The 14,740-nt window shown below is 46.0% G+C and overlaps 5 protein-coding genes across 5 annotated transcripts; 2 read left to right on the top strand and 3 right to left on the bottom strand.

Annotated features, from left to right (window-relative positions):
• Positions 1–5,259: 5,259 nt before the first annotated feature.
• Positions 5,260–6,377, bottom strand: CCR75_000605 (uncharacterized protein; the record flags this gene model as incomplete). The annotated part of the gene is made up of 3 exons (XM_067958712.1): positions 6,065–6,377; positions 5,896–5,998; positions 5,260–5,861 (listed from the first exon to the last, which is right to left on the bottom strand). The coding sequence occupies exons 1-3, from the start codon at positions 6,335–6,337 to the stop codon at positions 5,260–5,262; spliced, it is 978 nt and encodes a 325-aa protein (XP_067814612.1). The 5' UTR covers positions 6,338–6,377.
• A 130-nt stretch (positions 6,378–6,507) lies between these two features.
• On the bottom strand, positions 6,508–9,491 carry CCR75_000603 (uncharacterized protein; the record flags this gene model as incomplete). Its single annotated transcript, XM_067958710.1, has 7 exons — positions 6,508–7,479; positions 7,548–8,210; positions 8,266–8,332; positions 8,406–8,653; positions 8,722–8,830; positions 8,909–9,324; positions 9,360–9,491. 7 exons carry the CDS (start codon positions 9,489–9,491, stop codon positions 7,462–7,464), a joined length of 1,653 nt encoding a protein of 550 aa, XP_067814367.1. The 3' UTR covers positions 6,508–7,461.
• On the top strand, positions 6,555–7,403 carry CCR75_000604 (uncharacterized protein; the record flags this gene model as incomplete). The annotated part of the gene is made up of 1 exon (XM_067958711.1): positions 6,555–7,403. The coding sequence occupies one exon, from the start codon at positions 6,555–6,557 to the stop codon at positions 7,401–7,403; it is 849 nt and encodes a 282-aa protein (XP_067814613.1).
• A 135-nt stretch (positions 9,492–9,626) lies between the features above and the next one.
• On the top strand, positions 9,627–10,802 carry CCR75_000602 (uncharacterized protein; the record flags this gene model as incomplete). The annotated part of the gene is made up of 1 exon (XM_067958709.1): positions 9,627–10,802. One exon carries the CDS (start codon positions 9,627–9,629, stop codon positions 9,918–9,920), a length of 294 nt encoding a protein of 97 aa, XP_067814370.1. The 3' UTR covers positions 9,921–10,802.
• A 369-nt stretch (positions 10,803–11,171) lies between these two features.
• Positions 11,172–12,683, bottom strand: CCR75_000601 (uncharacterized protein; the record flags this gene model as incomplete). The annotated part of the gene is made up of 1 exon (XM_067958708.1): positions 11,172–12,683. The coding sequence occupies one exon, from the start codon at positions 12,681–12,683 to the stop codon at positions 11,172–11,174; it is 1,512 nt and encodes a 503-aa protein (XP_067814372.1).
• Between the last annotated feature and the right edge of the window lie 2,057 nt (positions 12,684–14,740).

A 14,740-nucleotide genomic window follows, 5' to 3' on the forward strand; every position in this document is an offset into this window, starting at 1 on the left:
GTGAAGTGACACGTAAACGGTCGCTGGACAAGGAAGTTGAGTTACCTAACTCCTTGTCGGATGTCGAAATAGACACCAGCTCTGGTATAAATTTAATACAAGCTGAAAATTTTGGGGACGTAAATATCCCGTCCTCTAAGAGGCGTATTGTCTCTACTCCGAGGCAGGGGAGACGTGATGCGTCTATACCCTCACAAAGCGATACGAGCATATATTTGCATACACTTGTAAATGGTGTGACCGGTAACATCGAGGGAGAAGTTAGCCTTGCGACAATCCCTTCGTTACATGCTCTTTAGAGCTAGAAGGAATGTCTATTGATGAGTGCGGTCGGGCTTCAAAGGCTGGGACTTATCTGAGATGGTGGCCATTCGACCAGCGATTGAGTTAAACTCATCGCCACTTCTAGACGAAGCTGTCCTGGATGACGGAGTGGGTCATCGAGCATTAAAATCCGTAGGATCACTTAATTCCTTGATTAAGGAATTCCAAGATGTAGTATGTACCAATCCACCATCTTTTTTTCGTGGATAGAGGCGTCCGTCATGAAATTGACTTGATTCCGGGAACCAAATACTAAGTCACACGACAGTGGCCTTTACCAAGGGAACAGTGTGACGTCATTGTCGATTTCTTCCGTGCTAAGCACGATGCTGGAATTGTACGAGAAAGCAAATCTCCCTATCCGACACCTACATTTTGTCAAAAAGCCAAATGGTAAATGGCGCATTGTTCATCTTATATATAATAAGCTTAATACTGCCACTATACCAACACAAATCCCTATTTCTAGAAAGGGTGTTCTTTAGAACAATATGGTGGGATGTACAATGTACAGTGCACTTGACTAAAGCGATGTTTATTACCAACTGCTCATGCGAGCTAACGATATCCCGCTTCCAGCGATTAGCACCCCAAGCGGTATGCTATGGGAGTGGTTGGTTACACCACAAGGTTTTTCCAACGCCCCGGCAACATTTAGTCGTCGAATGACACAACTGTCCCGCCCTCATTGAGGTAATGCACGGACTTATTTTGATAAAATTTTGTCCATAGTCGTGCGGAGCAGATGTGGAAAACCATTTACACCAATTGCGAGCAGTGCTCGAGTGTATGCGCAAAAATAAATTGACACGATACTGTCCTTTGTGGTCATCTCGGTAGAGATAAGACCTACGACTCTGTAAGCCAGATATTATTGGTGGCCCAAACTTTAGTATGGGTCAGCACATATGTTTCCACACGCGAAACTTGCCAACGGGTTAAACCCTCTGCGAGCATCTGGAAAGTCTGCCCGTGCCCATAGGGTGTTAAGATTCCATCAGTATGCTGTGCATCTGGCAAGTCTGCCCGTACCCATAGGTTGCTGGGAGTCCATTAAAATGGATTTTGTCTTTGGGCTACCGAAAGATTCAGCCGTTAACTCCGGTATAGTGGTCTTTGTTGACCGTTTAAGCAAAATGGCTCACTTAGCGGCCGTGCCGGATTCAATTGATGGAGAGGGTACAGCTAAGCTGTTTATCGATCGCGTGTCTCGACAACACGGTTTGCAAGTGGCAATTGTCTCTGATCGGGATCCCCGTTTCACGGGTAAATTCTGGAAATCACTTTCACGAGTGCTTGGCACCTGTCCACTACGGACCATCCACAGACCGATGGTCAAACTGAGCGTGTCAATCGCGTCATTGAAGACGTTTTATGCAGCGTGTGTGCTTAGACAACAAAGCGCTGGAGCTCAATGCTCCCAGTAGTGTAGTTTGCATTAAATAACGCTGTTCATGCCTCTACAGGCTATACTACGCTCTATGTAAACGGTCTTACCTACCCGCGCGTTCCATTAACGAAACCACTGCGTGGTTCAGGGCTTGGTAGGGGAGAATTGGCCGATAGGCTTGCTGATAGCAGCCCTGTTACCATTCGAAAACAAGTAAGCGAGTTTCTCGCGACGCGATTTAGTGTCTTAAGACATGTAAGGGATACGACGGCGGATAGCCAAGCCAAACAAAAAGAACAAGCAGACGCCAAAGCCAGAAGCTGTATTAATTCTAATATAGTCGGAGACCGAGTTTATTAAACGCTAAAAATCTACCTTCTAACTTGGTTTCTGCGGTCTTCAAGACAATTTGCGCCCGCGCTTATTGGACCATTTACGGTCGTGGCCAAGAAGAGCCTAGCTTACACTCTAAACCTTCCTAGCAAGCTGCGTACACACCCAGTGTTCTGCGTTCTCGTAGAACACTGGGTGTGTACGCAGGAAAAGTTCCGATATGGCTTCACACGCTAGGCGTGTGAAGCCATACCGGAACTTTTCCCACGTGAACTTGAATGCGCTTGCGCCGAGACAGGCGGTCGTGGTGCAGATTGCTGCATCTTAACCAGGATAACCTGCTGGTCCTCTGAACGAGGTTGCTGACGTTTAGCATCGAAAGAAGGGTTCCAACCGCCTCAAAATAGCCCTTAATTCGAGCAAGGCTCTCATGAAAAAGGTGTATTTCGTGCTGTAGAGCATCAAATGCTTTCGTCGAGATTTCGGCCCCTCTAACGCTGCTCGATGCGCGAGGGAACCTTCAGTTTCACGTGGAAAACTCATAAAGCGACGTCGTCGTAAGGTCAAATAGCAGTATCTGGTGAATCGGCTGGGATACCCATCTTTTGAAAACTCTTGGGAATTTGAGGTACCCCTTCGGCAAGATTGCCGTTCGTCGTTGACGTTTTGGGCGCCACGCTCAGGGTCAACTTGCGTCAAACGACGCTCCCACCATTATAAGCTGGAATAGGTGGATCTATAGTCTCAGTGCGGCTTCGATCCATGGTGGCACGGTTAGCCGAATCACTGAAATATCGGTTAGGTCTTCCCTGGTTTTGTAACATAAATGCCGCACGTAACTGGCCATTAGTTTTATGCTTGGCGAAGTCGAAGTGAAGCTTCCGTTCCAAACGAACATCATCCATATCCGCAGACTCTCTGATATTCCAAACATTACAAGGCGGCGGGCCCGGTGGATTCAGTTCTCAAATGAGACTTCTTTTTCACTCCATGTTTCGTTCGAAAGCAAAACGATCGGAATTTCCCTCATGGACGTCACCGAAGCTGCACGGGCTTGATCACGTAAACGCGTCGGATACTGGCTTCGCGTCATTACCTTTGGCGTTAGGTATTGCTCATGAGGAGCGTCGCGGGCAGCGATCTCATCCGGCGTCCTCGCCGGGTCACCCGAGATCCAGATGGCCAAGCTGTGACCCGCTATCTCTTTGAGACGCTCGTCCACACTTAGCGGAGTTAATCTATATTCACTATGAGCTTAAGCTTTCGCTATCTCGGCAGCTCGTCGACGAACTTGTTCCTCTATGAGGATTGCTTGCTCTTGCTCTTCATTGAGCGGATTCGTAATAATGTTGGACTCAAGGTCCTGTGTCCTGCATTGCGGGGCAATGCAGTGAAGACATCGGCGGCACCACGTGCTGGAAACGGATTCGGGGCCCGCCGACGTTTATCCATAGGAGAAGGCGTGTAAGAGCGACGCTCTTTTTCCTCATTCTCTGATGAAGAGAGAAAATCATAGTCCATTATTCCCTCATCGTCGAGGAAGGTGCTAATAGTCTGTGACTCACCAATAATTGTCATAAGACAACGGGATTGCAAACCAAAACCAAAGGGTACGCTGTTTATGTTTTAACCTCAAAAAGGAAATGAAGCGAATGTTTTCACTCGGTGTAAACAGTCTGATGGGGGAGGGTGTATTGGGGCACACATTGATTGGAGAACCGTTGTTGTGGTACATTTACTTTATGGGTAAATACCCTTGTATCCTATTTAAAATAGTTCATTACCAAAAATCCCAATTATTATGGGTGACAGATGTGGTCGCCGCCAGATATAAATCTGGCGGCCGAAATCTTTTTTAAATTAGATAGGGTAAGGTTTTAAGATTTAAATAATTTAATTAAGTGCAGTTCCTCTATTGATCTTAAAGCGTTTAGTGCCTTCCTAAGGCTTGCACATTGATCTGTAAGAGATACAAGCCTTTCTAAGGTACATACTCTCGGGCACTAGTTGCCTCTTGGCTCTACGAGCCCCTGAATCCCTTGAACTAGGATTCTTAAAGCTTCAATAGCTTGTACGACTCCCTGAGTTATTAAACCACATTATTTCCATAGAACTAAGAGACTCATTGAGTCTAAAAGTCTTCCTCTGATTTTACGAGCTCCTCAACATTATGCTAGTACTGGTAACAGTACTAGTCAACTACACTGATTACAGTGAAGGTGGAATGCCTCGACTACTTTGCGTACACGAAGTACAGAGAAATGTTTTAGTAGCTAAGAAGCTTTGATACTAAATGTAAATTCTAAGGCATAGAATAGGGGAAAAGTAGAACTGTATTAATATACTAAGTTTTCTCATTACGATCTTCTATCTACTAATTAGCTAACTATATATGACGCCTACTTCCGCACCGCAAAATTGTGTCTTGTGACGATTGGTGGGGTTGATCAAAGCTTAAATCAACCAATCAATAGAACTGAAGTCTTATTGCGTCAATGTTACCATATTTGTTAGTATTGGAATTATTGAGTCAAATTAATAAAAGATAATAAGTTTGTACTTCTTTATCTATTTCCTTTGATACGAAATAATATTTGTTTCTACCTCTTACAGGAGATAATATTTATGTAACGCCCCGTTACAAGCTGGATTTTAATGATATTGCCTTCTTTTAATAGTAAAACGGTGCATGTGAATTGTACAATACTAGCGGTTATCCAGCCGAAGTCTGCCCCATTACATTGACCGCAGCAATATCGCTCGCTATTTTACGCTCAGATAAAATTACTACACCTTAGGCTCTGACTTGTACATACCCACATCCAGTACATGCGTCACACTTGAAGCTAATACTTTGCCTAAACAAGAAAGTACGATGCGCCGGCCATCCTGCAATTGTCGAGGATGCTAAAAACGTATCGCTGCACAATGTCTCACCATCCAAATGGACGATGTGAAGAGAAAAAGCTCCAGGAGATAAGCACGGAGCCGTAAATATTTTGTAAACTTTTTGCTGTAGGATCTTAAGGTGACGCCTTTTACTGCAGTGGCTGATCAGAGGAATGCCCTATACATGGCTGCCATCCGACACTCGGACGAATTGTAAGAAATTGCCAAAAATAAAAAGATGCGTCTTTAATAAAACTGTTTCTGCTACGGTTTTCTGTGGAAACACTTTGAGATTATGCTATAATCCAACTTATGTGCTTTGTTTACTTAGTCGCCATCGTCAATTTATACGGTATCGCGAGATATTTAATGAAGTTGCGCGTCTCGCAGTGGCGAATATTCGCGTCCATGACGTCGGCGTCCAATCCAAGGCGCCATGCAATATCATAGCGACATGGATCGATGTGAAGATTCTCCAAATCGTCTATGTAACGATCGGCGCTTATGAAATCTGTAAAGAATCCAAGCTCCACGAGCTTCGCTCGACGGCAGTACGTGAGTCGGGCAAGCTCGTGAAGATCATACTCCGGATGGTACTGCACAGCCCAGAAATCACCCCTCTCGTGGCGCACTGCCACAGCCTGGACGGCAGTAAAGTCGTTGCCACATAGGGTCAGGCCTCCACGAGGCATGTGGGTTATCTCATCGCTGTGGCTAGTGAAAGCGTCAAAAACTGACGGCTTTCCCTCGAACATTGGGTGTGCACGGCCCTCTGGAGTCAGCTCAATTTTGCGAGCAACACCCATCTCCCGACCGCGTGGATTTAAACCACAATGGCCTCCAGAAGCAGCTACTGCGATCTGAGCCGCCCAGCAGCTACCATATTGTGGAATCCCTGTGACAAAGTGACTTAGCCTCTTGGTTTCTAAATTCGCAAATGATATGTGCCATAGTCATACCCGCTTCAAAAATCTTCTGAGCAATACTAATCTGTTTAACAACACGAATGTCTTTGACGTTATGAATTGTCAGCGAGCAGCCCGTCCATGCAACGGCGTGGTACTATAAATAAAATGTCGGCCAAAGAAGAATCAGTTGTGCTCGTAATTACCAAAATGTTCGGCTCACATCATGTATTGTAGGCATCTCAAAATCGCTGTCAGCGGGGTACACTACGTCTGCCGCGATTACCACGCCAGTGGGTGCTGCTTCGTTAAGCAGATTCGTGTACAGCTTGCCAGCAGTACTGGCTCCGCCAGCTTCGAGATCAGCGCGGCCCTCGAGCGCGTAGCCATCGATAATTAATATATTTAGCGGAGAAGATAAGCATTTAGCTGAGCTTAGTGCACGCAAGGCGCTAGACGATTGTTGGCAGTAACGCCTCGAGAAGCGAGAAAGCATGGCTCGATAAAAAGCTGAAACGCAAGAAAGCCAGCTTCAAGGGACAAAAAGCAATATGGTGACATTTTTGTGCAGATAGTGGTGACACGGCGATTTAAGATTTGCAGCGTTGTCGGATTTATGCGAGCAGTATAGCTGTAGCCAAATCCTTTCGCACAAAAGCTGTTACACCATCTGCTTATTAGTAAAAAGGTATCCTAATTCTGATTCGTATGCCATGCACGTCGTCGGACATCGCCTCGCTGGCCAAGTGGCCGTGATCACGGGCGCCGCTGGGGGTATCGGTCGCAAATCGGCCATTTTGTTTGCCAAGCAGGGCGCTAAAGCCGTCGTCTGCGCCGACATCAACGTGAATGCTGCGGCCGAGACGGTCCAGCTCGTTCACGAGGAGCTGAAGAAGCTAGGAAAGAACGACACAGTGGCCGTCGCCGTTCAGGTCGATGTATCAAGCGCCAAGGATGTAGAAAATATGGTTAAGATGACTGAGAAGGACTTTGGCGCTCTAAATGTGCTATTTAATAATGCCGGCATCATGCACAGTGCCGATGACGATGCCATCAATACGCAGGAGGACGTGTGGGATCTGACTATGAACATAAATGTTAAAGGCGTCTTTCTTGGGTGCAAGTACGGCATTCCCGCAATGCTTCGTGCAGGTGGCGGTTCTATCATCAACACGGCCTCGTTCGTGGGCATCCTGGGCGCAGCTACGCCTCAACTCGCCTATACGTCTAGCAAAGGCGCCGTCATTGCAATGTCTCGTGAGTTGGCGACTATCCATGCCCGTGAGAACATTCGTGTGAACGCCTTATGCCCGGGACCACTTAATACAGAGCTGCTGCAAAAGTTTCTCGACTCGGAGGAAAAGAAACAGCGTCGTCTAGTGCACGTGCCGATGGGACGCTTTGGAGAGGCTGCTGAGATGGCCAAGGCTGCTCTCTTTCTTGCGAGTGATGACTCTTCGTACATCACTGGTACGTCCTTTATGGTTGATGGTGGCATATCCTCTGCCTACGTGACAAGCGAGGGACGTGTAGACCCATTTGGAGGCCCCAGCGAAGTCTAAGGTGTCGGCCGGTATAGAAAAGAAATTATATTTTTCTTGAGCTCAAAGGTCGTATTGCCTAAGTACGAAAGTTCCACTAAAGATACGTTAAGAAGTCAGTATGAGAGGGCAGAAACGAAAGGTATGAGCGCTAATTGTAATTACCGATTTTAGCTTCGTGACACCACGGAATCCGTGCTTGGAAAGACTGATGCCTTTGCCGGAATCACGGTGGCCGGTCCATGGGAGATACGGGTCGAGCACATCGCAGCGGTTCATGTAAATCGTTCCAGCAATGATCTGTGAGCCTAAAGTCATAGCGTGGTCACGATCTGACGTAAAGACCGAGGCCGTTAGTCCGTACTTGCTCTCATTGATTTTTCGAATGGCTTCAGCATCCGAGGAGACGCGCTCCACACCGACGATTGGTCCAAAGGATTCCTCATTCATAATGTCCATCGAGCCATTGCAATTCACCAATAAAGAAGGAGCGTAAAAGCGGCCATTTCCAGTAGAGTCGGTAACAATACCCTTACCCGTTACCTGAATAGCACCCTTTCTAATAGCATCTCTTACATGAGCATCAAGCACTTTTGGTGCAGTAGGAAGTGCCATTGGACCCATGGACGTATTCGCTTCCATTGGGTTGCCTAACGTATACGCCTCAAACAGGCTTTTTGCCTTTTCCACAAATTGGTCGTACCTCGATTCGTGAACGTAAATTCGCTCCACACCACAGCAAGATTGGCCCGCATTGTAGCAAACACCTTCCACAAGACTTTCGGCTGCGACTTCAGCATCCGCCAAGGCGGACACGTACCCAGCGTCCTTACGCAACAATGCATATCAGTCCTTCTCACATGATTATTAGAAGCTAGCTTACATTTCCGCCCAGCTCCAGCGTCACATCAATTGAACGATGACTTGCTGCTTGTTGAACTTCGCGTCCACTATTCATGTATCCAGTAGCCACATCAAAATGATACCACAATATGAAATTCGTTTCAATAACATGGCACGTACCCTCGCACGGACCCTGTAAAGGAAACAAACGCTGTTTCGGAGCGTTGGATGATCTCCGAAGCGGTGTCATGCTCTACAAAAGACGACTGAAGCACGTGGTTCGGGAAACCGGCTTGTTCAAATGTCTTTTGAAAGTGCTCTCCACAGAGGGGAGTACGAGGCGAATGTTTCAACAGCACTGCATTTCCTGCCAAAACAGCAGGAATGATGGAGTTGACTGCTGTCATGAGAGGATAATTCCAAGGCGCCTACAACAAGATATTCAAAAAAACGTTTAAGCGACTTTTTAATGATGATTACAGTGCCAATGACATACAATAATGTAAACGACGCCAACAGGTTCGCAAGTACTTTGACGAAAGAGCCCATTTGCTTCTGGAAAATAATCCGTTCGAAGGGCTTCATCCGAGAGTTCAATTAGGGCCCTACAAAAATATGCCATACCGTCACATGGAGGGTTGGTTTGTTTATCTTATAGAGTTCTTTATATAAAGCTTTCGTACATTGCACGGTCAATTGTGCCGTTGATCTCATTCTGCGCTTGCTTCACGGGTTTTCCCATCATGCCAGAGATCTCATGAGCTATCGAGTCAGCGTTGCGCTTAAGCACGGTAGTCCACTTGGTGCACAATGCCTGGCGCTCGCTCAGCGGCACATTCTTCCAGTCGAGCTGCGCTTTCCCAGCCGCGTCGAGTTTGGCATGTGCAATAGCTTTTGAGTCGTATGCAACCTCACAAAAGGTCTCACCCGTGTACGGATTGTCCACCTTCAGCCTACTTTCATAGTATGAGTTGGCATCATCAACTTCTAAACGTTCTGCACTGTTACGTACGCGGACGCAGCGAATCCACGCTGGAAAGGAATAGGTGCAGCCTGGTAATAGATCGCCGCAAGTGGTACATACAAGAAGTGAGTAGATCTAAAGTGCTTTTGGCATAACAATTGTCATCGTACGCGGGCAGCGGCGTGGCGAAACATTTTCAAACAATACGCGATTTTCTGAACTAAGATTCGTTCGCTAGTGCCACCAAACGTCGCTGACTTTGAGTTGCAGAGGAGAAGGAAGCGCGAAAAGGCCAATATCATTTGCGAGAAAGGACAAATATTACAGATAGAGTCTTTTAAATGAAAAGGACGATTAAGCGTATCTCAGGAAAACTTGCAATGAACACGAAATATTCTCTAGCAAGATGAACTTGTTCCGTTGATCTTACTACACGTATGAGAACGTTCTGGCGTCAAACTCCTCGCTCGCAGCTCGCTGGGCGTCTGCAAGCACGGATGTTGCAGTCTTCATATACGGCTGCGACGTCGACACCTGATGATGCAATTCGATTTCTTGTCATTGACGGCTACGTCAAGGCTGGGCGAAAAGGTCTGAAGGCAGGGGGGGCACCACTGCCGGACAGCTATATGCTAATATGCTCGTCAAGGCCACGAAATACAGCATCGGCCGCTCTGCTACCTACGACGTCATTTATCCCGTCGACTCTGGCTTTCAACCGCCAGATCTGACCAAGGTATGACATCCTTGTGGCATTGCCTAGCGCATCTACCTAATTGCGACTCGTGGTTGTCAGTACCATAGTGTGGGCTGGTCGGGTTCTTCCTTGGCTGTTCATGAGCACACAGACCCTTCAGTAAGATAGATGATAGGCCTTGCCCGTATGTGCTTCGCTCATGGTGTGCCACAGTTCGGTAGTTGCTTTGAATTGCAGCTGGCCGTCGTGACTGCTGAAGGTGATGTGCAAAAAAATTCACGAGGCAATGAGCTGGGCGTCGCTCGAAAAATCCGCCTTAACGCTGCAGGCCGTGCACACCCAATGTACGAGGGCAAAACGACGGTGTTTGACGGTTTTAGCAGCCATAAAGACGAGGTGCGAGTGATTCAATCGGGAGGGTTACAGCTTGCGTCAAATGTGTTTGCTACGATGCAAAGTGCTTGTATTCGGTACCTGAAAGGCGAGTTTTGGGGACTACAGTATCACCCATAGTACGATCTGCACGAAATGGCGCGGTTGTTGCACTGTCGTAGCGAGGTCAATACCCGACTAGGTTTCTTTGAAAGTTTAAACGAGGCAGACCGCTTTGTCGACTCACTGGAAGAACTGACATTAAATTCGTCACGCTGTGATATTGCATGGCAAATTGGCTACGATGCGAATGTGCTGGATGAAGAATACCGTATATGCGAAGTTAGGAATATTGTGAAACATCTGGTGGTACCATACTATCTGCAATGCCGAAATCAAATAAGTAACAAGATTTTGAAAACTCAACGGAATTCATGCCAACAAAAAGTGGCGTAGGTGGTCAACTTAGAAAATAGTTGATGTGGATAGATGCTGTGTTCTGCGATATGCTTTAAGTACAGACTAACGACGTTGTCTTTCGTTTCTATTAAAAATACTTTTTAGAATAGGTGACGATAAGTATCTCTTCGAATGACTTAATCATAGATGTTTCAGCTTTGATACTAAATGAGCATTTGTTTTCTATTTAGCGTGCTTACTTCTATTATGCAGATCAGTAATTGGACCGTGAAATTGGAATAAATGAGTAATGCCGTTTCCACTAGCCTTTTGTATCTAAAAATACTTCAAAGCATTACGCCCATTCTTTCCATTGCTCGAGAACGGAATACTCGTAGTATTTCCAGTAGCTTTCTACATGCTCTAATAAAGGTGTGCTGAACATTTCGCGTTTTTTAAGTACTAAAATATCTCTTTAATGCAATTTTGTATCTCTGCCAGCAATTGAAAATTCTCAAGCTTGCTTGTCATGTTTGCGCGTTCTGATGATGCGTTTGCGGATGACGACAATTAGGACCAGCACAACAAAAATAGCTCCACCGCTGACCAAGCTAAATAGCTTCACTGCCTCAATAAATTCAAGCTCTCGCATCAATCTTACGCCATCCACACTGCGGGAAAGATTATTTGCAACGTTGATTAGTGCAATAAGCTCGTTACGGTGGAGCTTTGGAATCGTCGAGACGTCTTCAGCAAGTAAAATTTTAATTGCTGTTCCCAGTCCCATAATCTGCAGCTTTCCCCAAAGGCGACACATTTCACACGTAACGCAGTCCATGATGCGACTCACGTTTTGAAACTTTTTCCGAAATTGGACTTCGAGCTGCTCTTTCTCATGTTTGGCATGTTCAAGCTGGTCCGTCGATAACCCATCGGCTTGCACGCGAAAGAGCGCACTCTCGTCAAATCCAGACAACACGGACGAACACTCAGCATAAGCTGGACAGGAGATTCCCGATGCCCGAGTATCGTCAGATCCCTCTAAAAGAAGCTGGTGCAGAATTTCTTTCACACGAATGTCGTCAGCAGCGTTGCCTGTGTCATAATCGTATGCGAGCAATTCGTGACGATACTTGCTAATTGCACGCATGACAAATAGGTAGGCAAAATATAGATTTTGCAGTCGTTCACGATGCTTGCCCACTCGATGAACAAATAGCGATGGATTCACACCCCACTTGTCGCCAAATTTGTACGTCAACGCAATATGCGTATTAATTGATGCCTGTAACCCACTAATGAGGCGGTAGTACACACGCTCTTCTAAACATAAATCATCTAAAACACTATCTTCCAAAGGAACAAAACAATTTTCCTCGTAGATGGCCTTCCAGATGCGTTCAGCCTGGACGCCACTGTACCCTGTATATCGCTCTGGGTTTTCCAGTAAATTGATATATGTCATCGTCTCTTCCTCTTCCCCCTGTGCTGCCCACACATTGGCACTAGAGACTTCCTCCCACTCTTCAAAACTTTCGCCAGCCACTGCATTTTTGCGCTCGACCTTGGACAAAATGCTTTCGCCAGTCTGTTCAGCGCAAGGCTGTCGCATTTTCTCCCTGCTTAACCGCTCCTGCAGATCCAATTGACTCCAGGGTGCTGGAATCTCGTGCGACGGACACTCGCACACCGCGCAGTCAATACTCGCGCACATACCGTCGTCTTGCCACGGTAGGTGAGGACACTCCTTGCCAATATCCACTTTAAAGTATCGAAAGAACGTGAGTTGCGACAGCTCGTGTAGAAGTGGATGAAAGTACTCGTTTACTGCCTTGTCAACCGTTTTGTAGTCACACGCCGAATCCTGCACGCTGCCTGTAAGCTCCGGTGTCTGACATACTTGGCACTGCAAGTAATCAATCATATCCCTCGAACGAACTGGCGCTGGTAAGTCAGAGATGCCGCTAGCGACATAGTTATGCAATAAGGCAGGAATGGTAGCAATGGCGACACCAAGGCGCTGCATGGAAGTCGTTTCTAAATTCAACAATTTAATAATAACTGATAAATGATTCTTTCGATTATGGAGCCTTTTAATGTTGCGCATGAGCCGAAATACCGACTAATTATTTTAAAGAAAGTGATTAATTCAGTCCGCATTACTATTATTACTATGACAAAACACGAGCAAATTTGATGTTAAAGCGCACGCCTCAGAATCTTCGAATCATTCTTGTAGTCCTGCAGGCACTGTAAAGACCAGAGAGGCGACAGAATGACTTGTTTATTGTATGCTCTGAGTTTTTAGATAGCTCAAGGAATGCACCCGCCGGAATTTAACTTTAGTGTAATTTCAAAGGTGAAGCTTGGCCTCATCACTGCACCTCCAAATGACCCAGTGTAACGGGGCACTGCCGACTTGCACTGCTTCAGTACAAGTCCACTTCGCACTGCTTCAGTACAAGTCCACTTCGCACTGCTTCAGTGCGAGTGGTGCCTCACGTCACTACACGTACACTTGTACGTGCACAGGGAGACTCTCTTTGAAACACTTTGTAACGGGGTGTATCGTTACATAAAAATTAACACTAAAAGGTTGTTAATTAGTATTATCTAAAGATAGATAATATTTGGAGGAAATTACTTTAATAGTAATTTCCTGAATTCTTATCCATAAATAGGTATAGACCATTATGTCTATTTATTCCGCGTCTAATCTGCTGTAGGAGTGATCGCGGAGCGAGTTGATATAATGGCTATATGTATTAATTATATGCTTTCTGAATATTACTACTTAAGGTAATATTCTCCAAATATTCTCTACCTTTTAAATAATATATAAATTAACAACCTTAAAGTGTTAATTTCATGTAACGATACACCCCGTTACCACCCCTCCCATAAACAACAATAACTCTGACTATCATTGGATAGAGTGGTCACTGTGTGAATACTTAATTAAAACGATGTTGATTGGTCAGAAACATCTTTTTTAATTCTATCGCATGGTTAACAAGTCCATGCGGTGTGCGGAGCCTTCGGCTGCGGTTCATGCAGCCGCGGGCGACGCATTATTGTCTCTTGCGGCAGACGTTCCGTCTGCCGTAGTATCATCTTCTTCCGCAACATCTAGATGTTGCGGGTGCACGTGGTGATTCACCACGTAAATGCGACCGCTCTTTGGAGGTCGACTACGAATGCGAGTCGGGCGAAATGGCCGACTCGGGAGACTAGAATAGTCGCCTGATAGTCGTCAGGCAGCTGACTATGAGCCTTCGAATGAGAGGGCTCAATCTAATAAACGTGCTAATAGCGTTCGCTATTGCATGTTTAGTTCAGACGATGAGAATGATTCCTCATCGCCAGCACCGTCTCCCGTGCCGCCACCCGCACCTATTTCTGTGCGCAATAATGACGATGGCGTAAGCCATCGCAATAAAAGATCTTGTAGTTCCCCTGCTTCAGTGAGTACGTAGATAATAAAATGTCTCAACTTACCCCTGAAAAGAAGCCGTAGTTTTTGCTAGAGCAGCTACTAGCTTGTCTGGAGAGACTACTCTTCACAATAAATATCCTTTATTTATTGTGACAAAGCCTTGATATCAGCGCGAAGAACTTTCGCTGAGGAAGATTTCTATCTCGATGTTTTTCTAAGCATCGATGGTAATAGTGGCAACAACAAACGAAATAAAATCTCGTTGATGCAAGCCTGGAGTGCGTTCATTCCCAATATCAAATACATTGGACGCGAAGTCCGGCTACGGATGTCACGCGAGGCAGGACTTCCAAGCCTCACGTGGGTAATCCCTGTCCGTGTTGTGTTGACAACATGAAGCAATTAAAATGGATGTCTATTCCTTTTCTTCGCCCTGGGGAAGGGCTCGCATCTCTATCGAGATGCGCGATGCGATTGACGTTTTACAATCGATTTATAGGCGCCAGGGGAGCGTGCTTTTTATGGACCTTCTGAACCATCGGGTGGGTCTCGTCATACTGACGGACAAGGCCCTCAATGTATTGGGGCACTATGCCTTGTACTGTTTCAGTACAAGTTCACTTCGCACTGCTTCAGTTGCGAGTGGT

Source organism: Bremia lactucae (assembly GCF_004359215.1).
Source record: "Bremia lactucae strain SF5 chromosome Unknown BlacSF5_NotPlaced_200_SHOA01000120.1_2678225bp, whole genome shotgun sequence".
Taxonomy (NCBI): domain Eukaryota; phylum Oomycota; class Peronosporomycetes; order Peronosporales; family Peronosporaceae; genus Bremia; species Bremia lactucae.